We start from the raw sequence: 17,211 nt of genomic DNA, 5'->3' as shown, positions 1-17,211 counted from the left end.
CCGCGCTGTGAGCTTGTATATCTGCTATTTTTCAATAGTTAAAGCATAAAATAATGATAGACAAAATGTGTACCCGTTCTAAATGGGTTAATTAAGAGAGAGAGAGATGGATAGTGAGTGTGTGGATGTGTACGCCTGTTGGGTGTGTACTATTTTGTGTTGGGTAAATGATGGACAGAAAATAACCTTTTATTCTAGTTGGCACTATGCCACAATATCTGTCACCTGAGCCTAGTAGGCCTGTCACAATTATTACATAATCGTCTAGTCGCCGTTATTTGACATAATCATTATTATTTTGTCATAATCGTTTCCATGTTGAAAAAGGCTCATATATTTTCAAACATAGTGGAAATAGCAGATCTACAAGCTCACAACGCGTCGCGCCATGTGGCGGGTTGTGAGCTTGTAGATCGGCTATTTCCATTGTCAATGTTTTTAAAGTATAAAGTTGTCAAATATGTCAGTCATTTCTTTGTATATTTAGGTCATGTGTCATATCTGCCATGTGCAAGTCCAAAGCCTGCAAGCCAAACAGAAATGTAATTGTCAACGACAAAAAACACAATTCAAACGCAATTATTTGAGTGACAATGAATCATCATGTAAAATGTCATAATCGTGACAGCTCTAAACACTAGTTGCAGCTGCTTACGTCATATGATTATGTAGACCAGAGTAAGTCCGATTATCTTCGCACTGTGGTTGTCTTTCCTAATTTCTTAGGAATTCTCCTGAAGGCTGATTTTGGATTATTATTTTTCCCAGTTGAGGTTAAAAACTGCAGCAGATTAAAAACATGGCAGACTTGTAAGCAGCACAGCTGCACCAAACAAACAGATAATGAATGTGTTAGATTGGTGTGCCCGAGCCAAGCGCATGTCAATGTGCAAGCATGAAGACTATATTGACGCACCCAATATTAATTTTATTGGCTTCAGCTGTGTTGCTTACATCACTGCGTACTATTCATTCAGACACACATACGGGTATTTCGGGGCTTGGCCGAATCCACCATTGCTTCCCTGCGTGTACAACACACAGCTTTCTCCATTGGAATTGCATTGCGAAACGTACACGTTCCATTTTACGGGTTCATTTCGTCATAGCGCAACAGATGGTGAAGTATTTTATTGCAGGTAATTGCAGCAACCACCGATCTAGTGAAGAGTGAAAATGGGGCCACCAAATATTTGAAACTCTAAGCGATTCTGCCAATAATATGTTCTTTGAGACGCACATCCGAGTTTACATCAGAATTTTTTGCCGGGCCAAACAAGGGAATCACGTGACGTTGATCCCCTTCCCCTATTGGCTCATATTAGCTCAGTCGGTGCCATATTTAAAGTGGGACCTCTTATATTGCCGTTTCGCCAACAAAGGGTTAAAAAAATAGTGTGCACGCTGGTGCACACATTCCTGCACAGATCATGCACTATGCATGTGCATGCTTTTCACAGCTTTCAAACAAAAAAATCCGCTTGGAAATCCGTTCAGGCATTCAGGAGAAGGCAGCCCTTATGTTTTCTTCAAATGTAAACAAACATGGCTGCCATGTTTGAAAGATGGGGTTGGTATGGGGGTTAAACATGCAATTTCGCGATTGCGATCATGCCTAGTACACTGTTGGAGGTCCACATTTTTTTTTTTTTTTTTTTTTTTTTTTCAAAATATTTTTTTTCAAAAAATATATATATATTTTTTTATTTAAAAAAAAAGATGTCCAGAAGACGTCTGGCAGGGAAGGCCATAGTTAAAAAGACGTTTTTATTATAGAAAACGTCTTTTTTGGCAGGGTATGAGTTAGGACATGACGTACGTTTAGTCAGAAGAATAAGGTCAGTGTTATGCAGCCTGCTGTAATTTTTAACCAGAAGTGGAAAACCAACTACAAAATCAGCCTAGGGTTTAATGCCCCAGGCCCTTTAAAGGACAACTTCACCAATGTTTAACTATCTTCATATAATTGGTCCTCACTAATGTTCATGATAAAATACCAAAAATGAAATCTGCTACCAGTGACATCATCGATGGGGAATCCAAGCTAATAGAAACTGCTGGCTTTCTATTCCTGAAAACTTAAATAAACCAATAATTGAAGCCATTGTTCTTGCGATTATAAAAAAATGATATTTTTTTGTAAAAATATAAAAAAAAAAGGTCTGCCTAATGATGATGTCACTGGTAGACGGGTTTCTGAACTGCCCACAGCCCTCCTAAGAGACACCGAGCAGAAAAGAATCGTGCTATTTTATCATGAAGACATTAGCGAGGACCAATTATATGAAGATAGATTGAAAAGTGATGAAGTCGCACTTTAATACTTTTCCTTGAACTTGTCATTTTTCATCAACATTCAGAAAAATGGTTAGGAATGGAAATGGGATGTCATTTTCTTTTGTATTTGGACTGAGGGAATGACTTTGTGCCTCAGATCAATTCTGCACATAATTAACCAGGCAGACGAAAGTTTTGCTTGGTTGAAACATTGATTGGTGTTCCAATGTCCCCTGTTATTGCAACCGTGAGTGCCCCGATGAAGATACAGCATCATAACTGACTTATTTATAGCAACTGGACTTCCGTTATAGAGCTGTGTTCATCTGACAAGAGGTGATCCAAGGTAGCAGAGTACATGCTGATTAGGGACGGTCACTTGCAAGTGGGAGTGGTGTTTCAGTAAATAAAAGCATGATGGATGTTACAGTTGCGAAACTGTCAAGGAAATGTAGACCGGAATGATTCAGTGTTGACATTTGGTCCTTTAGAATTGTGCAGCTCTAGCAAGCGTTATGATGCTGTTTTATGAACCGGTATGTATTGTGGGCCCCACCGGTAGCTGAGAGAAACGCAACCACATTAATGGAACATCCTCAGCATGGTTTCTTCTGTGTCCTTCCCCCTCTCTGCCTTTGGTTTCCTGTCTCTCTACTAGGGCATTCACGAATAGTGATTTTTAGTATTTGAATTATTCGACCTCAAAGTATTCGAATATTTGACAGTACTATCAAATATTAAGTAAGCAAGAGGCGAACATTGTGAAAATAGCCGATCTACATGCTCACAACGCCTCGCGTTGCGAGGCGTTGTGAGCATGTAGATCTGCTATTTTCACAATATTTATCTGCGGAACAGAGTCACATTAAATGTAATACCTACAATTCCAAGTGCTTGTCAGTGTGGGGGTCCCCAGTTCAAATATGTTTATTGTGGGGGTCACGGCCTAAAAAGGTTTGAGGGGCCTTGACAACTCATTCTTATGACTTCCTATCTAGCTAAGCTTTATAAACTAAATATTTTCTAAAGAGAAAACAATAAAAAAAAAAAAAAAAATAAGCGAATTTTCGACTTCGGTGAACAACATATTTGGTGAATGCCCTACTCTTTACTATTCTTTTTTCTAAAGATTTGTTTTGAGGCTTTTATGCCTTTATTGATAGGACAGTAGACTGAGGAAATGGGGGGAGATGGGGAATGACAAGTGGCAAAGGCCGTCCGGATCGGGAACCGAACCGGCGACGCGGCCAGGCATCCATGCCTATGTGGCAATGCCTAAGTGGTATGCGCCTGGACCAGTAGGCCTGCGGGCGCCCCGTCTCTCTACTATTCTAACTACGTAAAGCAAAACCTGCCCAAAACAAAGTCTGTTGTCTCATTGTGTAGTTGTGCTGGGAACATGGCCACTCTACCCAATCTCTTACCTCCTCTTCCTCTACTCTGCTGCCCCCTGCAGGCCCAGCGGAGCAGCTGCCTCCAGTGTAACTGCAGGGTCAACTCCAGCTGTGTCATGTGCGGTGGTGGCCGGCCCACCTCCAAGGAGGACGTCCAGTACGATCTCCCCACTCTGGAGCGCCTGTCTAGACTGGACTCTGGCGTTCACCCCATCCTTTCTTTCCCCGACGGTCAGTGTCACATTTACCTTCTATCCAGCCCACACCAATGTTGTTTTTGACAAGCAAATTTTGATTTAGTTTTAGTCATAGTCTTTTGAATAAAATGTCATTTAGTTAGGGTTAGTCATAATTTAGTCACCTGAAAAGTATTAGTTTTAGTCTAATTTTAGTCGACTAAATAACATAAGATTTTAGGCGACTAAATCTTCAGTTGATTCAGTCAACTGAAATGTATTTTGGCAGGCCTTGATGGCATCGTAATGACTGATTTTACACTTGGTTGTGTGCTGAAAATAGCAGATCTACAAAATAGCAGATCTACAAGCTCACAACGCGTGCTTGTAGATCTGCTATTTTCAGCACGCAACATCTGAGACACTCTTCTCCACTAGTCCCTCCCTAACGTTTTAGTCTAGTTTTTATTTTGTTGACGAAATTGTCAATATATTTAGTCTTAGTTTTAGTCATCCCAGCTTAGTTTTTATTTCGTTTTTATTTCTTTTTTTTTGTGTGAAAAAAACAGTCGACAAACATTTTTCGTCATCGTTTTAGTCGACAAAATCAACACTGGCCCACACACACACACATACACACACACACACACACACACAGATCAAAGTTCAAACAGTTCTTTTCCGTTTTATTTCCAGAGGAGAAGCCAAAGGTGTGGCCAGTGAGTCAGAGAGGGATATAAAACAAGTCTTCAGGCGTGGTGGTGTTTTTTAGTTATACATAGGATTCACTACTGAAACCAAAGCTGTACTTTTCCAGGGTTCCCACGGTCATGAAATTCCTGGAAATATTTTGAAATTAGAAAAATATTTTTCCAGTACTGAAAACGTTTTGGAATTGATCAAGGGTCCTGGAAGGTCCTGGAAAAAATAGCTATGCATTGTCTTTGGTTATTGATTTTGTTAATACCTCTGAAATCACAAATGAAACATTGGCCACATTGTCAAATATTAGAGGCAGAAATTGTGAAAATAGCAGATCTACATGCTCACAACGCCTCGCAACGCGAGGCGTTGTGAGCATGTAGATCGGCTATTTTCACAATTAAACCGTGTTATACAAAATTCCCCTACTCTTAGTGCTCGTCAGGGTGCAGTTCAAATATGATTATTTCGTGGGTCACGGCCAGAAAAGGTTGAGAACCACTGGCATACACTACCTGTCTTTGGGCATTGCGCATAGGAGTAAGCGACTCGTTATTGAGCTGAATTATTGTTATATAGTCCTGGAAATCGGGTTAAATATTCTGGAAAAGTTTTGGAAATTAATGGTAAAGATGTGTGGGAACCCTGCTTTTCTTTCTCATGCCTTACTTTGAAAAGTGTAAAAATAATAAGCCCAAACTACAACAAGTGTAAATGTATACGGGCAACCCGATAGCCAAGTGTTAGGAGGGTTTTGAGACATGGTCCCAGTGCCCTTTTGACAACCAACTAACCAATTGTTGATCTAGACATTAACACCACCATGTCCTTCAAGTCATGCAAACAATGTCATTGGAAAGATAAACTCTTAGCCAAGTTGTGTTTACAGGCAACAAGTAGTAGAATGCTCACCAGTAAATACTCCAAATCACTCTTGTTTTGGACACACACACACACACACGCACACACACACACAAACATTTAATTCATGAATTTGGTATGGTTTCAAGTAGAAGCTGTAAATTATGTAAATTACAGCAGGGCGTGTCTCATTTAGGTGTTACTGTGCCAGTCTGGACAGCTACTGTACATTAACCTGATGCTGGTACACTGAAACACTTAAACAAAACGACCACAATTAACATTATTGCCTTCAGCTGTATATGGACCTGTCAAAATGGCTGCTGTGAAAAGGGTCCATTGGCCCCAAGTGCTTGTCCATTTTGATTCTTAGTGCCCAAATCGGTGTTCCCTGTCTTTTTTTAATTTTTCGTACCTTTTAAATTGGTCCAGCCGGATTGTGCACGATGTCAAAAGACGGCACTCGAATCCATCATACTGTTCCATAGATAAGAGCTAACTAGTTAGCAGTGTTTACAATGGAGACGGCAGGCAGGAAAAGGAAACAGAGAAATTGGCCTTTTCCTGCTAAATTTAACACAGGAGCCAATGGAGATTAGTTTTTTTTATCACGCCCACTTACTGTTTCCGGTGGTGGCTTGGATCAACGGGAATATCTTCTCGGGTTGGGGCTGTCAATGAGTTAACTCTTATTACTAAGTATTTAACCATAAGTCTTAGAGTAATCTCCTAATTGTATGTATGTATGTATGTGTGTGTTGTTTAGATGTGTGCGTAGGCCTACGTCTGCAGCAGGTCTTGAAGACCCAGTGGCAGACCAAGTCCTTGGAGCGGAGCAAGCCGCTGAAGAAGCTCTCCCTCAAACACAAGCTGTCCTCCTCCAAAGAGAAGCACAAGTTCACCAACTCGCTCATGGCAGTCAGTAAGTGCACCGCCGTGTCCGCAACGACAACACTAGCTTTCTGACCCATTCAGTACGAGAGATTTCATCTTAAGTGGACATTAACAGCTCATTTCCTTAGACTTACTTACAGGCAGCCACTCAAATAAACAGGGACAAAGGGCAAAAGTCCCTCCAAAGTCAGAGGGAACTGAATATCTTATCGTTAAGCGCCACTTTCATGGGCAATCACTGGTGGAAAAGAAACCTCACCCGTGTGATGTGAGCGGTGCTGATGATGATGATAGACCCACATGACGTCACAGTATATCAGTATTTGATACCCTGGGAAAACCATATGGACGCAAAGTCACGTATGGGAGCGTTCAGCACCGCTCAGAAACCACCGCAATTTGACATAGAATGAACATTTATACACAGTTAATATCTGCCCCAGTAGATAGTCACTGTCGGGCAGAAACCTTGTACCTCCAAGTTTGAAATTCGCAATTTCGTTTCGTAAAGTGTGAATCCCTGCTTCATCATACAAGACTGTCGCACAAAACTTAGCCGATCTACAAGCACTACAAGCAAAATAGCCGCTCATATTTGACAGAGAAGGATTAGTTTCCATTTCATGACCTGGCATGTTGTTTTATCTCCTCCTCTGCAGGGCTGGGCCACTACAAGAACCGCTCGGAGAAGCCCCGGCCGCTGGACGGCAGCAGCAGTGCCGTCCTGAGCACGGCCAGGCTGGACAGCCCGGCCCTGTGCAAAACGGAACGCCTGCACGCCCTGCCGTCCCCCTCGGGACCCTACGACAAGAGCTTCAGCCGCAAAAGACTACGTGAGCACTCTCTGGAGAGGACTGATCGTGAGTGACGCTTTTCCAAGTAAAACCTCACACCGACTCAGCCTGGATACCAGCCTGCTACGCTACGTTCAGTGGATTGGTTTTGTCACTTGGCTTCTCAGTCTGGCCAGGCTCCTATCTCCAAGGGAGGCGGGACATACCAAACGAGTGAAAACCACTCGGTTTCTGATTGGTCTGTGGTGCGTGGCGGGACAGAGACGCCAGTGTGTCGTCATGCCAATGCGCTGAGGAGAGTGGGATAACAACATTGATGTTGTGAATGGAAGTATAGTCTAAGTTATAGTCTATCTATATAACTGCTATAAATGCAGAGCAGTATACTGCTTTGAAAGCGTTTATTGGAGGTGGCGGTATCTCAAGTGTCGAACTAGCGATACTTTTGTCAACTGAGAGAAAAGCATGGATAGAGTGGCGCTGGTTGACGACGTAGCTACCCTAACCCTACTCCGATTCGTTGGAGCAACATCCAAACAGCAACGACGTCGCCTGTGACGTTCGGAAATAGGAGTGAAATGGAGCATGGAGTGACAAAACCAATCCACTGAACGTAGCGTTGCAAGCTGCCTTAAATCCCTACAATATGTGTCCCGCTATTGTAGCTTTTAACACCTGCGTCAATCCAGTCATCTGCCTGCGTGCAATGGTGATGGTTTTCATCCTGGTCCGAATAACTGGAGCAAAGTTCTTAATGCAATCTGCTTGTGCCTTTGTCTTCTAGCCTCCCCCAAGCTGTTCCTGGACTCGGGCAGCCCCTGCGCCACACTGGCCAACATGCACTCATCCCTCCACAGCCCCCTCACTCGCCAGCTGTCCACCTCGTCTGAGAACTCCACGCCACTCGGACCCAACAGTCAGAGTGTCTCCAGTACACCCGTAAGGGCTCACGCAACCTTGTTTATTTGAGAGGGAATTCCTCTACAACACTTGCTGTCACAAAAAAAATGCAATTGCTCATGTCCATTTTTCCAGCTCATTGTGGCGTTTTGTCTTGTATAGTTTAATTTTTATTTCTTTACTCGGACACATCACGGAGAACCATTTTGTAATTGCTCGCCTGCATATTTTTCTGTTCAAAGTCAAATATGTGATCCGCCATAGAAACAAAACTGTCATTTTGAAATGCATCTGAAACGGTATTATGCCTCCTTTGTCTCTCGCTTAATGTTCTATACCGATATTTGCGTTTCCCAAATGGTTTCTTAACATAACGAACTTCAATGTAAGACAACATTCTCTGTAGCTATTTTTGCATTGCATCATGTAGACATTTTATGTTGGTATTCTAAATGTTTCAATATGTCACATCACCCCTATACCATCCAAAATATAACCGCTCTGACTGGTTAAAGGCAGCTCTGACTGGTTAAAGGCAGCTCCAATAGCCTTTCAAGTAATTGAAGTTCATGCTCATCGACACCCACAATCAAAGCAAGTCATGCATGAAACCTAGTTAAGAAAGTGTGGGCTGGCTTTGCAAGGCTACCAATATTGCAGTCACACAAATCTTTCCATAGAAATATTATGCTGGGTGCACTGGAGTTATACATTTTATATATATAAAAGTGTAAATGATACTGGTTTGATGTGTCAATAGGTGGTTTGTCATAAATGAATTTGAAAGCTTAAAGGGGCCACACCATGCTTTTCAAAATATATATTTTATATAAATATTGGTCCATAATACGGTTTTATACAGGTTTTAGCCTAAACAACCAGTGCCCACTGAAATGAGCCTAGCCTGCCTAGCGTGTATCAAAACAGCATCCCGGTATCGGCAGTGGAAGCTTGTGATTGGCTGAAACCGGAGGTAGGGAGCGCTCCGTTGTGTTCCCCTGGACCGCGCGGAGGTGACGGGGGGCTGAAGATTTACTATTCTGTCCATAACGGCACATAAGTCGGTAACGGCGCTGAGTCGGCTCATGCGACCGCCGCAACGCGCGACTATGCAATTTTTCATAACGTATATAATCATAAACATTCTATATTTATAAGGTCAAGTATTATACTTAATAATTGGGACTAATTGAGAACCATTGTCATAGTTATAATAGGCCTACATTTACAGTAGTTTAGGCATTTTGGTTTGATAAGGTTGTGGGCAGAACAATTTGTCCTTTTTTGTTATTTGACTATTTTTACTTAATCTATCTATAAATGCGACAAATCTCTGTCTGTCTGTCTGTTTGTTTGTTTGTAATCCGCGTATCTCGAGAACCGTTCGTCCCACCGGCTTCAGATTCGGCACGCGCGTTCCCCGCCGCCGCGCGGAGTGCAGTGCAGGGCCTCGACCCGACCCGACTCGCGGTTTTCCGAAACCGGCGCGAAACGTTCGGAATCTCCTTATGCGGAGCTGATTGTTGACATCAGGCTGTTCCCGAGGAAATCGGCGCAAGCGCTGAGTCATTGTGACATCACTTCATAAAAGGCTCTGACATCACGTACGCCACATGAGTCAACACAAAATCTCTGTGAATGTGTATGTATGTATGTAATCCGCGTATCTCGAGAACCCTTCTTCCCACCGGCACGCGCGTTCTCCAGATATGGGCATAAAGTCTGACATCAGGGTTTTCTGCAACCGGTACTGTGTGTGCAGAGATCTTCATATATGGGCATAAGTGGACAAAGACAAACAGATGGTCAAAACGGGTCCTATGACAACAGGTATATTGGGGTTTGCATTAAAGGGTGGGGCATTCATGGGGTTTGCATTAAAGGGTGGGGCATTCATTCCCTATTTCAAATTCGGCACGTGCGTTCCCCACCACAGCAGGTAGTGCAGTGCTCGGCCTCGACCCGACCCGATACACGATTTTCTGGAACCAGCACGAAAGGTTCGGATTCTGATGTCTGACATCAGGATTTTCCGGAACTGGCACTGTGTCTGCATAGATCTCCATTTATGGGCATAAAATGGATGCAGACAGACAAATACAGATATCTCCATATATGAGCATAAATGGACACAGGCAAACAGATGGTCAAAGATCTCCATATATGGGCATAAAGTGGACGCAGACAGACAGATACAGATATCTCCATATATGGGCATAAATGGACACAGGCAAACAGATGGTCAAAACGGGTCCTATGACAACAGGTATAATGGGGTTTGCATTAAGTTTGTCTCCTCCTCCATCTGTTTGTCTGTGTCCCTTTATTCCCATTATGGAGATCTCTGTATCTGTCTGTGCCTCCGACTGTGTTGCAGACACAGTGCCGGTTCCCCCTTTAATGCAAACCCCATTATACCTGTTGTCATAGGACCCGTTTTGACCATCTGTTTGAAAAAGCGACAGAAATCTCATATATGGGCATAAAATGGACGCAGATAAACAGATATCTCCATATATGGCATATATGGGCATACAATGGATGCAGAATCACAAAGATCTCCATATACGGGCATAAAAGGGACACAGACAGACAGATACAGAGATCTCCATATATGGGCATAAAATGGACGCAGATAGACAGATATCTCCATATATGGGCATATATGGGCATAAAATGGACCCAGAACTATAACTGCAGTGATCTCCATATATGGACATAAAATGGACACCGACAGACAGACAGATACAGATATCTCCATATATGGGCATAAATGGACACAGGCAGACAAATGGTCAAAACGGGTCCTATGAAAACAGGTATAATGGGGTTTGCATTAAAGGGCGGGGCATTCATTCCCTATTTACATTGTTCCGAGTTGGCCAGGTCGCCGACTAGACGCTGGGCCGCCCCAGCTTCTAGTTATAATTAAAGACACTTCATAGTGAATTAGTGATTATAATAAATAGCCTATGTCATGATTGCTAGATCAGATTGTGTTTATAATATAACGCCGGCGTGCCTCCGCCATCTCCACCGAAAACAAGCGCTCCCCCCTTGTTCCATTGTCGAAACCGGGATGCTGTTTTGATTCACGCCACTGCCTGCCTACCTAGGCTTCCGAAAGATTTACCGTTCAGACACGCCCAGACACGCCCATTCAGAAAATCTCTGAAATGAAAGGCAAGGCTTAGAGTTAATGAATTGGCGTTGTTTTGGGCTGGAAGAGACACTGGGAAGACCGAAAAACAAGAAACAAATGAAAAATGTGACATTCATGGTGTAGTTCAGGTGATTGCTAGTGAATCATTGTTTTAGTTATTTGTGAGGAAAAAGGGTCGTTGGGACATTTATAGTTTAGAGACGTTAGTCGAGCGTTAACAATAGACTCGACTGTGTTTGAAATGTCTTCCTCTCCACAACAGCAGCCCATCAAGAGGAGGCGAGGTGAGAGCTCCTTTGACATCAACAACATCGTGATCCCCATGTCTGTGGCGGCCACCACGCGGGTGGAGAAACTTCAGTACAAAGAGATCCTGACGCCGAGGTAAGACCTCTGCCATTTGACCCTCACACTGGTTGAGTGTGTCGCTTATAACCGTGTTTCTCAAGCTTTCAAGTGTCAAGGTCTCCCCTTAACTCTTGACGGTGTACAAATGGAACCAGTTGAACCATTTGTACACGGTCAGAGTTAGACTTGTATGGGTCTAAAGCAGGGGTGGGCAATTATTTTTTCCCATGGGGCCACATGAACAACAGAACATATTGTGGAGGGCTGGGCCAAAAGGCAGTGCTCCCCGCAAGATGTGCTCCCCGCAAACTAAACACGCGGCTCTACCTCCAACTTCAGTAAATAAATATTTAGCAGTCAAATTTTTTGTTGAAAACCCGGCAACTCGGCATCGACTTTTTCTTTCCTTAGCCATTTTTGATGGGTAAGGTAAGGCAGGTCATCTTGACTTGTGACCAGTCTGACCTGCTTGTAATAGAGACAACGATCCAATGATCACGCACACGTGCTGATGTAGGCATTGTGCCCATATGTACGTGAATAAAAAACGTCTAAATAAAAGCAATGCAGCTTTAGTCCATGCATGAGGTAAAATTAGAAAATGTGTTTATTTTGTAATTTAAATGTAGGTCTTTATCTTATTTACTGTATACTCCTTTAAGTCCAGCACCCAGCCTATATGGCCTTGGATGTGCATGACCTTTTTGGCTGTTTGTCAGACTCTATTTCCATATTTTGTAATTTGCCATTAACCTACACGGGCCGATCAGAGTGAACCAAAGGGCTGTACAACACCCAGGTCTGGTCTAAAGGAACCAACATAGTCCCTGGAATCCACTTTGAGAACCACCGGCTTACAATATGACCTCCTTGCTATGAGAGAAGCGTGCCGTGAGACCGTGGCATTAATAATCAATTCATGTTGATGGTGGAAAATGTCATTTCAACCTATACAAAATTGTCATGGTATTTATTTTAACTCATCTGCTGCCATTTAACAATACCTTCGTACTCCAATCCTGCCATTTGTCTCCATAGACTTCCATGTAATTCATAGTGCATGGATCATGCACACCCATGCCTAGATCATGCACCACGTGTGTCCACATTGCTCACAGCTTTCAAACAAAAAAATCTGAATGGAAATCCGTTCAGGCATTCATGAGATAGCAGCCATTATGTTTTCCTAAAATGTAAACAAAGATGGCTGCCATGCTTGAAAGATGGGGTTGCTATGGGGGTTAAACATGCGATTTCGCGATCGCTATCATGCCTACTACAGTTTTTTTTTTTTTTTTTTTTTTTTTCAAAAATTCTCGGGTTCCTCGGGCATGGCAGGGCCGTACAACGGGAAATTCTCGGGCTCCTCGGCCTTGGCAGCAAATGAGTTAACAGGCCGATTTAAAAAAAGAAAAAAGACATTTGAAACATGCAGGTACATATGTTCAGTGTTTCCGATATCGTTGTGCTGGAGATGTGGGGGCCCTTCAAGGTTTTCATCGAGTCGTGACCCAAAAAAACTGGTCCGTGACCCACAAATGGGTCCCAACCCACTGTTTCGGATATAACGGGGTCTGGGACCCCTTGGGGGTCCTCAGAGTTACTACAGGGGGTCCTCCAAATCTTTGTGTGATTGAGACATTTTTTTTCTCCTTTTTTATATTAATCACTTGAACCCTACTGTCCATATTCCAAAAATAGCAGATCTATAAGCTCACAACGCATCACAGCGCGAGGCGTTGTGAGCTTGTAGATCAGCTATTTTTGGCAAAGGTTTGGTGTAGAGGGGGAAAAAGAGCACACCAAGTACAGAGTGAAAGGTCAAGTTTATTAAGTATTGACAGTTCAAGTGGTTAAATATCTGAAAACACAAATGTACATGAATTCAATACTGATGATTGTGCTGTGAAACGATGAAACTATATGGAATCTATGAGCAGGGGTCCCTGCTTCATCTCTCAACTAAGTGGTCCTTGGCCTGAAAACGTTGACATCACCGTTTTGAGATCAAGAGTCAGTGATGTGGACTGTGACTCCATATGGCACACTGGAGATTCCCCCTTTCTTATTATGTTTTTCTTCTTTTGTCAGTTGGCGAGAAGTGGACATCTTTGCCCAGTCCATTACTGAGGAAGAGAATGTGAGAGAGGTGAGTAGAGCATTTTGGTCTGATTTAGCAGCTCGCACAATGGGTCAGTGTGAAACCACTCATTTCTGTGGAGCTAGTGTTGATTGATACCTGACTTCAGTAGCACCATGCACCTGACACCGACTCGTGACACTCAAAATTGTAATAATTCGATCTTTTACATTACCCTGAATGTAGGGCTGTCACAATTATTACATAATCGTCTAATCACAATTATTTTACATAATCGCATTTATTTTGTGATAATCGTCACAATCGTTTACATGTTGTTCAAACATTTTAAAAAAAAGTGGAAATAGCCGATCTACAAGCTCACAGCGCATCGCGATGCACGTGTTGTGAGCTTGTAGATCGGCTATTTCCACTATCAATGTTCTTTTTAAAGTGTAAAGTTGTCAAATGTCTTTGTGTATTTAGGTAATGGGTCGTATGTGCCATGTGCAACTTCAAAGCCTACAAGCCAAACAGAAATGTAATTGTCAACGACGAAAACACAATTATATCGCTAATCGCAATTATTTGAGTGACAATTAATCGTCATGTAAAATGTCCTAATCGCGACAGCCCTAACCCTGAATGCTTCTCTGTTTAGCTGTACAATGCGCTAATGTCACATATTTGCCCCCATGTCATTTGTCAAGATGAAGACTAGGTTCTTTCGGAAAGCGATACCATCATCAGTCAGAGTATAAATCATGCTTTTTACAGTTCTGTCTCGACTGTTGTCAGACAGAGAGCGGCCGATGCAACGCGAGAAGGCATAGTATCGCTTGTCTAGCATCTTGGTGCCTTTGGGAACTTAATGGATGTGACGCTGCACTTACTTGCGTTATTGAGGTTTGTCTTGACGGATATGGCGCTGCACTTGCTTGCGTTGTTGAGGTTGCCGTGTGGTCTGGCAGCTGTGTTTTTTGTCCTTCCTTGCTAATTGATTTCATGGTGACGTCCATGGTGGTTGTCGAGAGTTGTGGTGTTGACCTTGATTTGCTTGGTTGTTTTTCAAAGCACTTCTTGCAAATTATGACTCTTTTCTTTGCAAATCCACACTGGATTGTGCTCCTTATGTAAGGACTGTATAGACACAACGTCACCACACAGATTCTCCTCCGAGTTGCCCATTTCTTTAGATTAATACTAAATTATCTGCCACGTTCGACACGTGTGGTGCCAGCCAGGTTTCTATACAAATGTTCAGTGACTGTGAATGACTGAGTGCTGTGAATGACAAAAGATGACAAATGCAGTTTATTCCTTGTTGGTTTGATGTTAATCAATTAAATGGCGCATTTTTTGTTTTATTTTGTTTAAGTATGACTGACATTGCAATACAATGTTGGGCATATAGTGATGAAGTTAGTCAGGGAATGATTGTGGGGCACATGGAAGGGTTTAGCTTGATTTATACTTTGCGTGCCGGTTTTGCGCAACTGAAAATGGCCGATCTACAACTTCACAACACATGGTAGATAGTATATCAAATAAGTCATTGGGTTCCACATTCCTCACAGGTAGAGTCCTTACAAATCGTTGGCGTGTGGAAACCTATGTCCAAACCCTTCCTTTTTTTTTTTTGCCGATCTACAAGCACACAACGCCTTGCAGCGTTGTGTGCTTGTAGATCGGCTATTTTCACTACTTCTGTGCAACCGTCTTATATTTGAAACTTGGGAGATGCGAGGTTTCTGCCTGACAGTGACGTGAAATATGTGTGTGTGTGTGTGTGTCTAGGTGGAGGACCTGACAGACGCAGCCTTCGTCCAGCTCCACCAGCCGTGTGAGGACCAGGAGCGCTCCCGCTGGACCTGGATGGCCCTAGCCCCCGCACAGAGGAGGGGCAGCAGGTATGTCCGCACGGATGCTGCTGATGGCCAAGTGGCCTTCATTTTATGGCATGCTTGGGAAATGATCCTAAGAGGAGCTAACCTGGTGAAAGACTCGCACACCGCAAGAAATTGTGGATTGACTGTGAATTGTGACTTGGGCCGAGAAAGTAGAAAACCAATTATGTTCAACCACCTCAAAGTGCATAATAGATGAAATGAAAGTGATTCTGCAAAACTTGACAAGTGGCAAACCTCTATTAACTAAGCCCTTGAATGTCAACAGAAATCATTCACCAAAATTAGAGATGTGCCCATTGATCAGTGAGTGATCGCGATCGGCCGATAATGCGGACCACTCCGATTGCGATTTTTGGGGCAGATACCTAGCTGGTAGATCAGCTAGGTATCGGCCCCAAAAATCGCAATCGGTAGATCAGCTAGGTATCTGCCCCAAAAATCGCAATCGGAGCATCTCTAACCCAAATGCTCAGTTGATTTAGAAGTCTGACTTCATCAGTAATAAGAACGCAACGTATGAAGGCACATTGTTGATTAATGTACTCTGCAAGCCAAAGATTACATCTTCATGATGTCACTGAAGACCCCACAATCAATCCTCTAGTTCTAGGCAACACGGAGTGTTTAGTATTTCGATTTCAGTGGGTGGGGGCTAAATATGTCTTTTTAGACAATTTCTTTGTTACTATTTACACCAGCCCCCATAAGTCACATCTGCCCATGAAAGATTGTGGTGCATCTTAGGAATGGGCTTATTGTGTCTAAAAAGATATTCAGAATCGCATCATCAAATCACATCAAAATTGTTCAAATCACGAAAACGATAGAAATTTTTACATCTAAAATATGAACCCTTGTCCTTTGAGTAAAACATTTGAGTGTTTTTATTCCCACCACCGCCTTCCTCACCTCACCTCACCTCACGTCACTCTTCTCCGCCCCCCTGCAGGTCGTACAAGTCCATCGACGGGCGGACCACTCCGCTGCTGTGCGGGACCAACCCCCCCACGCCCCAGCCGGCCTCTCCGGACCCGGGCCACTGCCCGCTGCTCCACGACTACAGCTACAGCTACGTGGCGTCGCCCATGTCGCCGCCCAGCCCCGACGCCACCTCCAACCCCCACACGCCCTGCTCGCGGGACTCGCACCGCCTCCTGTCCAACGAGGACACGCGCTGTTCCACGCCCGACTTCACCTTCGAGGAGAGGGTACGCGTTGTTTTGACTGCCGCATTGAGCACATTTACATTACACATTTAAAGTGACGATTAATTGTTGCGCAAATAGTTGCGATTAACGTTTAAGTTGTTTTTGGCCTTGAAGACTGGAACATATGAATGCAAACTACTTTTCTGTTTGCGATTTAGGCGTCATAATCACAGACTGCACAGGGCAGATTACTGACATATTTAATCATTTTAGACTTAAAAACATTTCTTGAAAATATCCGAAATGGCCGATCTACAAGCTTAGAACACGTCACACTATTTTTAAAATTGTTCAACATGGAAACGATTATGACGATTATGCAGTATAATTTGCGATTATCTCAAATGTGCTGCTCAAAGAAATGAAGGGAACAAAATGTTCCCTTAATTCTTTGAGCTTTCTTTGAGCAGTAATACAGTATACTATACTCAAATAACTTCAAATAAATGAAGGGAACAATTTGTTCCCTTCATTTCTTTGAGCAGTATAATTTGCGACAGGCCA

The 17,211-nt window shown here is 43.0% G+C and overlaps 1 protein-coding gene across 6 annotated transcripts in view; it reads left to right on the top strand.

The window, feature by feature from the left end:
- Positions 1-17,211, top strand: part of kansl1a (KAT8 regulatory NSL complex subunit 1a) — a 249,505-nt gene that overhangs the window by 49,018 nt on the left and 183,276 nt on the right. For all 6 annotated transcript variants that reach the window (XR_013962968.1, XM_080747088.1, XM_080747091.1 and 3 more), the window contains 8 exons: positions 3,734-3,902; positions 6,177-6,332; positions 6,964-7,164; positions 7,883-8,037; positions 11,424-11,545; positions 13,601-13,658; positions 15,387-15,499; positions 16,449-16,707. Coding sequence is in view for 5 of the 6 variants with exons in the window: in XM_080747088.1 (XP_080603214.1) it covers positions 3,734-3,902; positions 6,177-6,332; positions 6,964-7,164; positions 7,883-8,037; positions 11,424-11,545; positions 13,601-13,658; positions 15,387-15,499; positions 16,449-16,707 (1,233 nt within the window). In the remaining variant the exon portion in view is untranslated. The remainder of the gene's footprint in view (positions 1-3,733; positions 3,903-6,176; positions 6,333-6,963; positions 7,165-7,882; positions 8,038-11,423; positions 11,546-13,600; positions 13,659-15,386; positions 15,500-16,448; positions 16,708-17,211) is intronic.

The sequence above is a fragment of the Nannobrachium achirus genome, assembly GCF_963921795.1.
Source record: "Nannobrachium achirus genome assembly, chromosome: 18".
NCBI classification, from domain to species: Eukaryota; Metazoa; Chordata; class Actinopteri; order Myctophiformes; family Myctophidae; genus Nannobrachium; species Nannobrachium achirus.
This window is presented reverse-complemented; position numbering and strand designations above follow the sequence as displayed.